Source organism: Lucilia sericata, unplaced genomic scaffold (genome assembly GCF_015586225.1).
Source record: "Lucilia sericata isolate MDLA Ls3-8-SP2 unplaced genomic scaffold, ASM1558622v1 Contig000317F_arrow, whole genome shotgun sequence".
In the NCBI taxonomy this organism is placed as follows: domain Eukaryota; kingdom Metazoa; phylum Arthropoda; class Insecta; order Diptera; family Calliphoridae; genus Lucilia; species Lucilia sericata.
The window spans coordinates 148,237-163,038 of record NW_023994341.1 but is presented as its reverse complement, the minus strand read 5'-3'; the positions used below and the strand labels follow the sequence as shown (position 1 = coordinate 163,038).

Below are 14,802 nucleotides of genomic sequence, written 5' to 3'. Positions count from 1 at the left end.
AAAGTTTAACATTAAAAACATAAATATAACGGAAATGATACAAAGCATTTCCGCTACTTGTTGTGGTTAGAGGAATTAACAAAAAAAAACGAAATAGAAAGACACCATAAATTGTTGGTTTGTTTTGGTTTCTTTTTGTTAAACAGAAGCCAGGACATTTGTTTAATATTACCAGCAAAATTGTTGTAAACGAGATGATACTTAAAGGATTTCCGCTTTTATTGCTGTGTTATACAAAAAAAAATTAAAAAAAAAAAAAACGAAAACCCCAGAAGCTTCTTTATATGGTGTTAATAATGACTGTTAAATGTTTAAAGACCACATGTGGTGGCTGGTCATCAAAAAAGGATAAAAAAGAAAACCTTATAAACACTAAACTCCCTTTTTTTAAATGCTGCCTTCATTGCTACAGAAAAAAATATTACAAAAATAAAACTTTTCTTTTCAAAAATTTTAGTTCAAAATTTTTATATTTAAATCATAAAAATTTTAAAAAATCCCAGAAAATCGTACAAAAATTAAACTAAACGTTTGTTTGCACAACACTACCCTACAAAAATGGGGTGTTTACACCCCCTGGTATTGCTGCTGCTGGCAGTGGGTCTGCAAATAGTTATAATACAAGCCAAAGGTTATTATTATTCTGGTAAGTAAGAAAATTTTCAAAAAAGTAGTATTTCTACTACTATTTTTTTGAGCTAAAAAATGTCTATTATAATAATTATGACAATAAAATAAAAGAATCTAACAAAATCTAGCATTTTTATGAACTTTTGAAAAAAAGTAGTAGATCTACTACTATTTTAATTTCTTTAAAAAATGTGCTCAAATCGTTCTAAATATTGTTAGATATGATTTACTTAGAAAAGCAAACGTTTTGGTGAATTTTTAAAAAAGTAGTATTTCTACTACTATTTTTATTTTCTATAAAAAACAAGAAAAATGTTGTTAAACATAATAAAATGCTTAAATATAGAAAAACTAAACACTTTAAAGTAAAACTTGACTATTTTAAAACTTAAAAAAAAGTAGTAGATCTAATACTATTTTAATTTCTTTTAAAAAGTGCTCAAAATCATTTAAAATATTGCTAAAGATGATTTACTTTCAAAAACCCAAATTAAAAAAAAAAAATTAAAAAGTAGTATTTCTACTACTTTATTTTTATTTTTCTTAAAAAACGTCTAAAATGTTATTAAACGTAGTAAAATTTTTAAATATAGATTTATAAATAATCTGTAAATCTAAAAATTTTTAAGTAAAACTAGACATTTTAAAGATTTTTGTTTAAAAAGTAGTAGATTTACTACTATTTTAATGTCTTTAAAGAAGTCCTCCAAATCATTTGAAATATCTCTAATCATGATGTACTTATAAAAACAAACATTTTGGTGAATTATAGAAGAAGTTGTAGAAATACTACTATTTTTACTTTTCATAAAAATCTTGCAATATGTTATTAAACATAAAAAAATACTTAATTATAGCTAAGTTACATATTTTTAAGAAAAACTACACATTTTTACTACTTTTTAAAAAAAAGTAGCATTTCTACTACTATTTTAATTTCTTAAAAAATGTGCTAAAAATCATTTAGAGTAGTGCTGATGATTTACCTATGAAAACAAAAATGTTTGTAAATTTTTAAAAAAAAGTAGTAGATCTACTACTATTTTACTTAAAAAAAACATTAGTTAGTTAGTTAGAAGTAGTTAGTTAGTTAGTTAGTTAGTTAGTTAGTTAGTTAGTAGTAGTTAGTTAGTTAGTTAGTTAGTTAGTTATTTAGTTAGTTAGTGGGGTTATTAGTTTTTAGTTAGTTAGTTAGTTAGTTTAGTTAGTTTAGTTATTAGTTTATTTAGTTAGTTCTCTTTCTTAGTTAGTTATTTTTTAAGTTTTAGTCGTTCGTTGAGTTCGTTCGTTCGTTCGTTCTTCGTCGGTTTGTTTTTTTGTTCGTTGTTTCGTTCGTTTCGTTAGTTCGTTCGTTCGTTCGTCGGGTCGTTCGTATCGTTCGTTCGTTCGTTCGTCGTTCGTTCGTTCGTTTCGTTCGTCGTTGTTCGTCGTTTGTTAGTTCGTTCGTTCGTTTCTGTTCGTTTTTCGTTCGTTCGTTCGTTCGTTCTTCGTTCGTTCGTTCGTTCGTTCGTTCGTTTCGTTCGTTCGTTTGTTCGTTCGTTGTTCGTTCGTTCGTTCGTTCGTTCGTTCGTTTCGTTCGTTCGTTCGTTTCGTTCGTTCGTTCGTTCGTTCTTCGTTCGTTCGTTCGTTCGTTCGTTCGTTCGTTCGTTCGTTCGTTCGTTCGTTCGTTCGTTCGTTCGTTCGTTCGTTCGTTCGTTCGTTCGTTCGTTCGTTTCGTTTCTTCGTTCGTTTCGTTCGTTCGTTCGTTCGTTCGTTCGTTCGTTCGTTCGTTCGTTTCGTTCGTTCGTTCGTTCGTTCGTTCGTTCGTTCGTTCGTTCGTTCGTTCGTTCGTTCGTTCGTTTCGTTTCGTCGTTCGTTCGTTCGTTCGTTCGTTCGTTCGTTCGTTCGTTCGTTCGTTCGTTTTCGTTCGTTCTTGTTCGTTCGTTCGTTCGTTTCGTTCGTTAGTTCGTTCGTTCGTTCGTTTGTTCGTTCGTTAGTTCGTTCGTTAGTTAGTTTTTTTGTTAGTTCGTTCGTTCGTTCGTTCGTTAGTTGTCGTTCGTTCGTTAGTCGTTCGTTTTCGTTTTCGTTAGTTAGTTAGTTCGTTCGTTCTTTCGTTTTTCGTTTTCTTCGTTAGTTGTTTTTAGTGCTTTCGTTATTCGTGCTTGTTTTTTTTCGTCACTTTCTTTCTTCTAAATTTCTTTTCTTTCCTCTTTTATTTTATTCTCCTTTTGTTTCCATACAATCCTTTTTAAAATGACATCTTTTTAAAATTCTTTTAATTATCAATCATGAAGAACTAAATTTGATTGAGCACTTGTTTGTGTTTTTAGAAACAAAATGGGTCACTTGAAATGAACCCAAATTATCATAAATGAATTAAAAAATTTAAACTGACAAATCATAAACAAAAAACATAAATAAAATTTAGCTCATTTTCTTGTTATAAACTTCATATTTATTCTCTTTTCGTTACGCAAAATCTCGGTTTGTCTTCTCTCATTGTTTAAGTATTTAGGGTAATTGTCATTTTTCTATTAATTACAGCTAAGGCCAATTAATTAGCACATACTCTACTCAATTTTTTGTTATTCACAAGATTTCAAGTGGTTTTGCTTTGTTTGGTTTTTTTTTTCACAAAAATAATTATAAAAATCTCTAAAAAAAAACTCCTACATTGAGTTGATATTTAAACAAAAGTGTTTGTTGCCTGCATGTGCATCTCCACACTTGCTGCTACTTTAGCATTTAAGATTTTGTTATTTTTAAGCATTTTTTTTAAGAAAATAAATAATTTAGGGCCTTTTCATAATACACACACATAATTTTGTTTTGGAAAAGTATTTTTGTTTATTTTAAAGTTTTATTTATATTTAGGTTTCTTTTAATTTAAACAATAAACAAAATATTTGGTAATAAAACAAAGTTACTGAACTTTAAAGTAAATATTTATTTAAACAAAAATTGATATAATTTAATAGAAAGAGTATCAAGTTTTTATTAAAAACTAGAAAACAACAACAAAAAGTAAAGTTTTTAAACAAAAATTTATCAAAAAAAAAAAAAAAAAAAACTAAAACAATTAAAATTTATAGGAAAAAAATCAAATTTTTTCAAAAATATAAAAAAGTAGTAGAAAATACTACCATTTTTTAAAAGACAAATATATGTCAAAACTAGTTTTTTTAGTTTAAAACATAATTTTCTTTTGATTTCCTATAAAAAATTCCTCAAATTTAACAATTTTTAAAAAAGTAGTAGAAATACTACTATTATTTAGAAGCTAAATATGGGTAAAAATGTATTATTATTGATTAAAATAACATTACAAGACAATTTTCTAATGATTTCCTACAAAAAATTCTTTAAATTTAAAAATTTTTAAAAAAGTAGTGGAAATACTACTATTTTTTAGAAGAAAAATATTTGTCAAAATAGGTTATTTTTGGATAGAATACTTTTAAACTAAAATTTTTAACAAAACTCCTTAGATTTACCACTTTTGAAAAAAGTTAGTAGAAATACTACTATTTTTATGAAGCTAAATATACGTAAACATGTATTATTGTTACTTTAAATAACGTAAAAATACAATTTTCTACTAATTTCCTGCAAAAAATCCTTAAATTAAACACTTTTTTAAATAGGTAGTAGAAATACTACTATTTTTAATGAAAAATATGTGTAAAATTTTGATATAATTGCTTTAGAAACCTTAAAAATACAATTATTAACAAAATTCCGTAAATTTACCACATATTAAAAAAGGTAGTAGAAATACTACTATTTCTTAGGCGAAAATATTAAAAAAAAATATTAGTTTTGTTTAAATTAAAGTACCTTTTTCTATTGAATCCCTGCAAAAAGTCCTTAAATTAAATACTTTTTTAAAAAGGTAGTAGAAATACTACTTTTTTTGAAATGAAAACTATATCAAAAAATTACTTATATTTGCATTAAAACCCTTAAAAATACATTTTTTAACAAAATTCCTTAAATTTACCACTTTTTAAAAAAGGTAGTAGAAATACTACTATTTTTAGGGGACGAATATTTGTAAAAATTTATTAGTTTTATTTAAATAGCATTAACCTTAATCTGCTAATTTCCTGCAAAAAATTCCTTAAATTGAACACTTTTTAAAAAGGTAGTAGAAATACTACTATTTTTGAAATGAACAATATATGCAAAATTAGTTTTATTTTTAATTAAAATCTTTAAAACACAATATTTTGACAAAATTCTTAAAAATTAAGACTTTGAAAAATGGTAGTAGAAATACTACTATTTTCAAAAGTCGCAAAAATGTGTTAAAAACATCTTATTAGGTAAAAGAACCTTAAAAAGCACCTTTGAGCAACTTTATATTGCTGTTGAAAAAAGGTAGTAGAAATACTACTATTTTTAAAAATCTAAAATACTAAAGTTTTGCGCTAAAAAAAACTTTAAAAACACTTGAAAACTATAAAATATCATTTTTAAAAAAAGTAGTAGAAATACTACTATTTTCAAAAAATACAAAATTCAAGCAAATGCACCCCCCTACTATTCAAATTAATTTAAAAAAATATAGAAAACAAATGTCATCACACATTCCATTGACACAATTATTATATGTTAAGTTCATGGATGATATCATATATCAGGGCAAACATTTGCAATCTATAGCAACAACAACAAATAGGCGACGACAAACTGCACTCAATCACTCTTCCAATCAAATGGCAAACATTTGCAATTGAAACTGTCATAAATCACAAGAGTTTTTCAGCAAGATCTTTTAGATCTTAGTAATATAGAACACACTGAACCTCAAAACCCTAATTGTTTTTAATAAATATGCAGTTTTATTGATCTAAAACTATCCATTTAATTTTGATTGATAGAAAATTTGTAACACATTTCTTAGTTGTAAAGACTGCTTAAGTTTTAAATTTTGTAAAATAGTTTTAATTGAAATTTAATTGTTTTGCTTAGTAACATTGTGCAAAAAAGCAAAAAACAGAGCAAAAATGTGGATTTTAAAAAGTCAGCAACATTTTTATAAAAATAGAACTAAATAAAACTACAACAAAATCATAGATGATTAAAATTTATTGCCTCAATGTATTTATTGTTTTGGTTGCAGTCAATTGTTTAAGTTTAAGCAACTTGGAGACAGAGATAAATTAAGAACCTAGTAGGAAATTGAGGAAAAAGTCTGGACTTTAGATTAGTCTATAGTTTGGACTATAGGTCGGTCTATAGTATAGATTATAGATCCATAATAGTTATAGATCAATTTATAATCTGTATTGACTGATCTATTCTGTACTACGGATCAGTCTGTGGTCTGGACTATAGATCAGTCTATAGTATGGACTATAATAAGTCCATAGTTTAGACTACAGATCAGTCTAAAGTCTGGACTATAGATCAGTCTATAGTCTGGACTATAGACTAGTCTGTAGTCTGGACTATATTTCAGTCAATAGTCTGTACTACGGATCAGTCTGTGGTCTGGACTATAGATCATTCTATAGTCTGGACTATAGATCAGTCTGCATTCAGGACTATAGTATAGTCTACAGATCAGTCTATAGTCTTTACTATAGATATATCTATTGTCTGTCTATATATGATATTATAGATTAGTCTATTGTCAAAACTATAGATGATACTATAGTCTATTGATCAGTTTATAGTCTGGACTGTAGATTATTCTATAGCCCGGACTATAGATGAGTCTGAACTATAGATTGGTCTATAGACTGGACTTTAGATAAGTCTATAGTCTGAACTATTGATCAGTCAATAGTCTGGACTATAGATTAGTCAATAGTCTTGACTGTAGATTGAACTATAGTTTAGTCTATAGAGTGGACCATACATCAGTCCATATACTTTACTACAGATCAATCTGTGGTCCTGACTATTGATCAATCTATGGTATTGACTATAGATCAATCTATAGTATTGACTATAGATCAGTCTATAGTCTTGACTATAGAACAATCTATAGTCTGGACTATAGTCAATAGTCTTGACTGTAGATTGAACTATAGTTTAGTCTATAGAGTGGACCATACATCAGTCCATACACTTTACTACAGATCAATCTATTGTCTTGTTTATCGATCAGTCTATAGTCTTGACTATAGACCAATCTATAGTCTTGACTATAGAACAATCTATAGTCTTGACTGTAGAACAATCTATAGTCTGGACTATAGAACAATCTATAGTATGGACTATAGAACAATCTATAGTCTGGACTATAGATGACTCTATAATCTGGACTATAGATCGCTCTATAGTCTGGACTATAAATCACTCTATATTCTGGACTATAGATCACTCTATAGTCTGAACTATAGATCAGTTTATAGTCTGGACTATATATTAGTTGTAAGAAAAATCAATATTTTCTTTATATACTTGATTAATGAAATTCCTAAAGACTTTTTTCTATTAAATAATCCAACTCTTCGCCGACATTTTTCTGCATTTAATATTTCCACACTTGCTTTACGCACTTGGATGTCACGCACACACACACACACACATACTTCAGGCAATTGTAATTCCAACAATTGTAGCGCCATTTAATAACTCAGTCATGCAGCTGTGTTCAACATTCTTTAGCACAATCCTCTGAACGCATACAGATTTGCAACACCATTGATGATGCAATAATGTGGTCTATTGATTTGTAATTTATGGATGAACAAATTCTATTTTCCAAATATAAACAAAACACATTCTAAGGCTTTTATAACTAGGAGTAGATCCATATAGTCGTGGCTGATGGTTAGACGACAGTAGAGCTTAAAGGGATTTTGTTTTTTTTTCTAAGGAATAAATAACTTTCAAGGACTAATTTTTAGGAGAAGAACATAAGGAATTTGAAGTGTTTAAGATTAAAGTTTTTTTAGAAAAATAGTGATTTTTTTAAGGTTATTATATCAAGTAGAAACCTTAGAAAATCTGCTTCAACTTCCTTTTTTTACTGTTTTTTCTTAACTACTTCCGTTTTAATGTTTTTGTAAAAGAAAATTTCTTTTGTGTTTGTGAAGGTTTTTCAACCAGATTTTTCCTTACTTTTTACTGCTCAGAAATTCGAGCCTGATTTTCAATAAAATACATTTTTTCCCTCCAAATTTCATTCATTTAAAACACATTTTTTTCATTGTCAATTGTTTGCTTTAAACAATGAAAATTTGTTGCTACTATTAATTTTAATTGTTGTAGAAAGAGTATGTGATGCTCAGAACATAATATTGATAAAATGATCAAACAGCAAGATCAGCAAAAAAGAAAAACTGAGCAAAACACTAGTTTTTTGCATTCTACAAAAAAAAACACAACAATTTGTTTAGTTAGCAAATTAACTAACAGCTCACTTAGTCAAATGGCCACAGCAACACACAACAGCTCTAGCCTTAAAACATATAAAAAAAATTCACAACTTATTAAAAGATCATATGCAGTTTAACTAAAAGCTTAGCTTGCCTTCACTGCAGCAGCAATAGGAAATGCCATGATCATGCAAGCATGACTTTATATGCAAAAAATACAGAAAAAAAAAATGATCAAGCTCATCTTCTTTAAACTATTACAAAGAAAGTTTTATGAGATCCAAATCATATTTGCTACAGTCCAGTTTTACAACAAAAGCTTACTTACTCTACAGCCTACATGGTTTTGCTATGAAATCATTTTTGATTTTTAACTTTTAAACATGTTGTTGTTGTTGTTGCCTTAAGTTTATTAGAGGTTGCTCTGCTTTTTTTTTGAAAAAAGATTTTTGTTAGATTTGTGTTCTTTTTAAAGTAATTCAACTCTTTTGTAGAGTCAGCAGTGAAACGACTTTGAAAAAAAGTTTTGTAGTTTAACAAAAGATTTTTGTATTCTCCTTTAATTTACAACAAAAAAAAACACGATCTTAAATATGCAGTTCTGTTTAAACATAATTTGTAAAAGAGTAAACACTACTAAAGATCTGGAATGAAGATCAATCAATAGCCAGGACTACAGATCAGTCTCTAGTCAAGACTATTGATCAGTCTCTAGTCTAGACTATAGATCAGTCTATGGTCAAGACTATAGAGCAGTATACAGTCAAGACTACAGATCAGTCTATAGTCAAGATCATAGATCATTCTATTGTCAAGACCATAGATCAGCCTATAATCAAGACTAAAGATCAGAAATCAGGTTATAGAACAGTGTATAATTAAAACTATAGATCAGTCTGTAGTCAAGACTATAGATCAGTCTATAGCCAAAGCTATAGATCAGTCTATAGTCAAGACCACAGATCAGTCATTATTCAAAACTATAGATCAGTCTATAGCCAAAGCTATAGATCAGTTTATAGTCAAGACCACACATCAGTCATTATTCAAAACTATAGATCAGTCTATAGTTCTTATTATAGATCAGTCTATTGTCCATACTATAGATCAGTCTGTAGTCAAGCCTATAGATTAGTCTTCAGTCAAGACTACATATCAGTCTATAGTCCATAATATATATCAGTCAAAAGAAAAGACTATAGATCAGCTTATTGTTGAGACTATAGATCAGTCTATAGTTAAGAGTATAGAACAGTCTATAGTCAAGATTATAGATCAGTCTATAAATCAGCCTGTAGTTAAGACTATAGAACACTCTTTAGCCAATATAATAGATCAGTCTATAGTTAAGACTTTGATCACTATAGGTCAGTATAGTTAAGACTATAGATCAGCCTATTGTCAAGAATATAGATCAGTATATTGTTAAGACTATAGATCAGTCTATAGTCAAGACTATAGATCAGTCTATAGTCAAGACTATAGATCAGTCTACAATTAAGACTATAGATAAGTCTGTAGTCTTGACTATAGATAAGTCTGTAGTATTGACTATAGATACATAAGTCTATAGTCTTGACTATAGTCAAGTCTATAGTCTTGACTATAGACCAATATATAGTCTTGACTATAGATCAGTCTATAACCTGGACTATAGATCAGTCAAAAGTCTGGCTCAGTCTACAGTCTGGACTATCTGGCAGTCTACAGTCTGGACTATATATCAATCTATACTCTGGACTATAGATCAGTCTATAGTCTGGACTATAGATCAGTTTATAGTCTGGACTATAGATCAGTCTATAGTGTGGACTATATAGTCTGGATTATAGATCAGTCTATAGTCTGGTTTATAGATCAGTCTATAGTATGGACTATTGATCAGACTATAGTATGGACTATAGATCAGTCTATAGTCTTGAATATAGATCAGTCTATACTCTGGACTATATATCACTCTATACTCTGGACTATAGATCAGTCTATAGTCTAGACTATAGATCAGTCTATAGTCTGGACTATAGATCAGTCTATAGTCTGGACTTTAGATCAGTCTATAGTCTGGACTAGAGATCTGTCTATAGTCTGGACTATAGATCAGTCTATAGTCTGGACTATAGATCAGTCTATAGTCTGGACTATAGATCAGTGTATAGACTGGACTATAGATCAGTGTATAGTCAGGACTATAGATCAGTCTATAGTCTGGACTATAGATCAACCTATAGTCTGGGCTATAGTCTATAGTCTGAACTATAGTATGGACTAAAGTTCATTCTACAGTCTGAGCATTTCGACAAATGATTCCATACCTTTATATTTTCTTACCTTAACTACACTTTATATTCTCCTTCCACAAAAAAAAATCTGTTCTTAGATATGTTACTATTATTAAAATTTATATTGTTGTTGTTACATTAACAACATTTAATTCTTTATTAACTACAATCTTTATATTTTTTTTTTGCTTTTTTGTAATACAAAGTATCATGTAACACGGAATATAATGAAGTCAAGGATGTCATTGTCGTAAATAATGACGTTTTGTTTCTTTTTTATGACATTTATTTAAACATATTTGTTTTTGTAAAGTTATTTTTGTTGTTGTTTTTTTACGTTCTTAAGCTAAATAAGGTGAAATTTTTTTTTTTTTTATAAGAATTTTTATAGACTTATCTCTTTTGTTGATATATATTTTTTTATAAATTTATTAATTTTTTTTTGTATATTTTTCTGTTTACTTTTAGGTGAGTGTTTTTATTTCCTGTTATAATTTGCGAAAAAAAAATTATGTAATTTTTTTTTGAGGGCACAAAAAAGTAAGTCTATAAAGAAAACAAGAAAAAATTTGCTGATCTTTTTTAAAAAAAAGTAAGAAAATTAGAAAATTTTCTTAACTGACTAAACTCATATCTAAAAAAATTGCAAATTGTTGATATTTAATTAGTTTTGTATATTTATGTCATCTATATTACTCATACCTCTCCAGTCGCGTGTGTTATTTTGCATTAAATTGCAAATTAATTAAAAAAAATTTAGATTTTATTTAGTCATATATATGATATACATACACACCCTTCTTGTGTTTAATTTTAGAAACATCTTTTATTTGTTTATTGTCAGCTGTTGCAATTTATTTGTTAGTTTTAAATATTCTTTATAATTGCAAACAATTATATAAATTAATCAAACTATTAAATCATCAATGATGATGATGGTGCCATAAAATGACAAATAAAATAAATATTACGATCTTTGTTGGAAGAATATAGAACAAATGAAATTTGTAACAGATATCTATTGCATAGAGATCTACGACTGCTTTACCGTTTGAGGCAATATAAAACTTATAGTATTGACTTAAGATCCGTCTATAGTCTAGACTATCGATCAGCTGATAGACATCAATATAGATTAGTATAGATACTTTACAACAGATCAGTCTATAGTCTCAACTGATGATCAGTTTATTGTCTTTACAATATATTAGTCTATAGTGTCTACTATAGATCAGTCTGTAATCTTGACTAAAGATTAGTCTATAGTCTCGAGTATAAATCAGTCTATAATATCGACTATAGTATCGACTACAGATCAGTCTACTCTCTTGACTATAAATCAGTCTATAATCTTGAGTATAGACTACAGATCAGTCTATCAGTATATAGATCATAGTATTGACTATAAATCGGTCTATAATACTAACTATAGATCAGTCTATAGTCTTGACTATATATCAGTTTACAATATTGACTATAGATCTGTCTATAATATTGACTATAGAGCAGTTTATAGTCTTGACTACAAATCAGTCTATGGTATTGACTGTAGATCAGACCATAGTCTTGACAATAGATCAGTCTATAGTCTTGACTATAGATAAGTCTATAGACATGACTTTAGATTAGTCTATATACTTGACTATAGATCAGTCTATAGACTTGACCATAGATTAGTCTATAGACTTGACTATAGATCAAGCTATAGTCTGGAATATATATATCAGGCTATAGTCTCGACTATAGAACAGTTCATACTATATAGATCAGTCTGTTGTCTCCTATATCAATCTGTAGTCTTTGCTATAGATCAGTCTATATTATCTGCTATAGATTAGTCTTCTGTCTCTAGTGTAGATCAGATTAAAGTCTCGACTGCAGGTAAGTCTATAGTCTTGACTATAGATCGGTCAATAATCTTGGCTATAGATCAGACTGTAGTCTTGACTATATATCAGTCTGTAGTCTTGACTATAGATAAGTCTATAGAATTGACTATAGATCAGTCGATATAGTTGACTACAGATCAAGCTATAGTCTTGACTACAGATCAGTCTACAGTTAGGACTATAGATCAGTCTACAGTTAGAACTATAGATCAGTCTACAGTCTGGACTATAGATCCGTCTATAGTCTTGATTATAAATAGTTTTGAATGTTGATCAGTCTATAGTCTTGATGATAGATTAGTCTATATTCTCTATTATAAATCAGTCTATTGTGTCTACTACAGATCAGTCTATAGTCTTGAATAGAGATCAGTCTGCAGTCTCGATTTCTCTTTATAGTTTTAATTAGAGATCAGTTTGTAGGTTTGCTTATATAACATTCTATAGCCTACCAAAACAGACCTTTGACTACTTTAAGTTTAAAGCCATATTTTAGCTCATGACTGTCTAACTAAAGTTTTAAAATTCCCGCTCATTTCACTGACCATTTATTTGCTAAACTTCAAAAAAATTTCCTTTGTCCAAAAATTACCTGTGATTATTTTGCTCAAATCCAACAGCAACAAAAAACTACCGCCAAAACAAAATATCCGATTACATTTAGCCGAACATAATTTGTATATCAAGTTCGTTGTTTGTAACAACTAAACAATTTACTATGTCAAAGTAAACTAGATAAATGAATGCTAATGTCTGCAAAAATTTTGACTACAAACTTCATTCATAGACTATTAAGATGTCAAGTGTTTGGTTTTGTTGGCGGCTGCTTTGTTTTTTTTTAGTTTTTTTCTTTCTATAAAGAGAGTGTCAAACTGCAAACATGATTTGTAATGGACAAAATAACGACTACTACTACAAATATTTACTTACATCCTCAAATTGTTAAAAGTATTTAGTGTTCTAAAAAATCTTTGTTTTTTCTAACTTTTGATTTGTTTTTTTGTCATCATTTAAACAAAATCTGATTTCTCTAATTGTTGGGCTGTATGATGTTATTTAGTTGTTTTGTTGTAGGCCTTTTGTAAAGTTTAACACCTACAGTTCAGTTGTTTTCAAGTCGTTTTTTTTTTCGTTGCCACGTTTTCTCACAGTAGTTGGTGTCATATTAGTCAAGAGTAAACAACAACAAAAACATAAAGTTGGTAAAAAAACATCAAAAAGATATTAAATATCATACAGCATTTACCACTGTTTTGAAACTTTAAAAATTGTCTTTCAAAAAAGCTTTAAGCTAAAAGAAAAGAAAGTTTAATTAACGCAATTAAACCCATACGTTATATTGATTACAACTTATTGATTTATTAGCAAAACCATTAAAAACTTGTTGCTTCATTTCCCTTTGTAACCTCAAGCAATGACTTCCAGACAACTTTTAAACAAGCGGAACAAAAGTTTCATCCATTTAATTAAACTCTTACGTAATATTGATTACACCTTTCGCTCTATTAACAAATTGTTTAAAAATTAAGCATTTAAAATTAGTTTTCGCTATTTTAAAATCTTTACATTAAATATTTATTATTAATTATAATTGCTTTAGTTTAAAAAACAAGAAAAAACTCAAGATTTTATTGTTTAGTTCTTTCTTTGTTAAATTTTCTATAACTAAAAGAAAGCAATATGTTTATTTAACTTTTTGTTGCCGGAAAATTGTATTTACTTTTGCCAACAAATTTTATTTTTGTAGCCTTTCTTTGTTGCTTCACCTGACAATGAGCAGCGCAACGAGAGTTAAAGTACAAAATTTCTTTTATTTGTTATTGAAATCTTTTCTTATTTCGTGCAACTATTATTTGGTAAGCTTAAAATTCATCCCTTTTTTTCTAGTTGTATTTTCCTAGGGATATAGAGAAAGGCATTGTTATTAAGAAACGACTTAAAAATTCGTAATGTAATCAAGTGTAGTTTTTGTTGGCTGAATTTGTGATTATTTTGTTATTTTCCTAACAAAAATTGTTTTCCTTTCATTTTTCAGCATTTATTTTGAGAAGTTAAAGTTAATTTGAGGGAAAAACTTTAAAGCGTTTAAACTGAAGCTAACATATGCTAAAAGATTATTGAACTAAAATTAAGAAATTAGCAGCCTAAAGGCAAGACATTTTACAGAAGCTTAAAGGAAGGAAATAGAACAGAACTAGAACAAAACTAGAACAGAACTAGAACAGAACTAGAACAGAACTATAGAACAGAACTAGAACAGAACTAGAACAGAACTAGAACAGAACTAGAACAGAACTAGAACAGAACTAGAACAGAACTAGAACAGAACTAGAACAGAACCAGAACAGAACTAGAACAGAACTAGAACAGAACTAGAACAGAACTAGAACAGAACTAGAACAGAACTAGAACAGAACTAGAACAGAACTAGAACAGAACTAGAACAGAACTAGAACAGACTACAGAACTAGAACAGAACTAGAACAGAACTAGAACAGAACTAGAACAGAACTAGAACAGAACTAGAACAGAACTAGAACAGAACTAGAACAGAACTAGAACAGAACTAGAACAGAACTAGAACAGAACTAGAACAGAACTAGAACAGAACTAGAACAGAACTAGAACAGAACTAGAACAGAACTAGAACAGAACTAGAACAGAACTAGAACAGAACTAGAACAGAACTAG

At 28.6% G+C, this 14,802-nt stretch overlaps 1 protein-coding gene across 14 annotated transcripts in view; it reads left to right on the top strand.

Moving 5' to 3' along the window:
- Positions 1 to 14,802, top strand: part of LOC119603612 (basement membrane-specific heparan sulfate proteoglycan core protein-like) — a 223,110-nt gene that overhangs the window by 116,404 nt on the left and 91,904 nt on the right. The window contains exon 2 of one of the 14 annotated variants that reach the window (XM_037955709.1): positions 458 to 646. The exons of the other annotated variants lie outside the window; for them this stretch is intronic. Within the exon in view, the coding sequence (XP_037811637.1) occupies positions 559 to 646 (88 nt within the window). The 5' untranslated portion in view covers positions 458 to 558. The remainder of the gene's footprint in view (positions 1 to 457; positions 647 to 14,802) is intronic. 14 annotated transcript variants of the gene reach the window in all.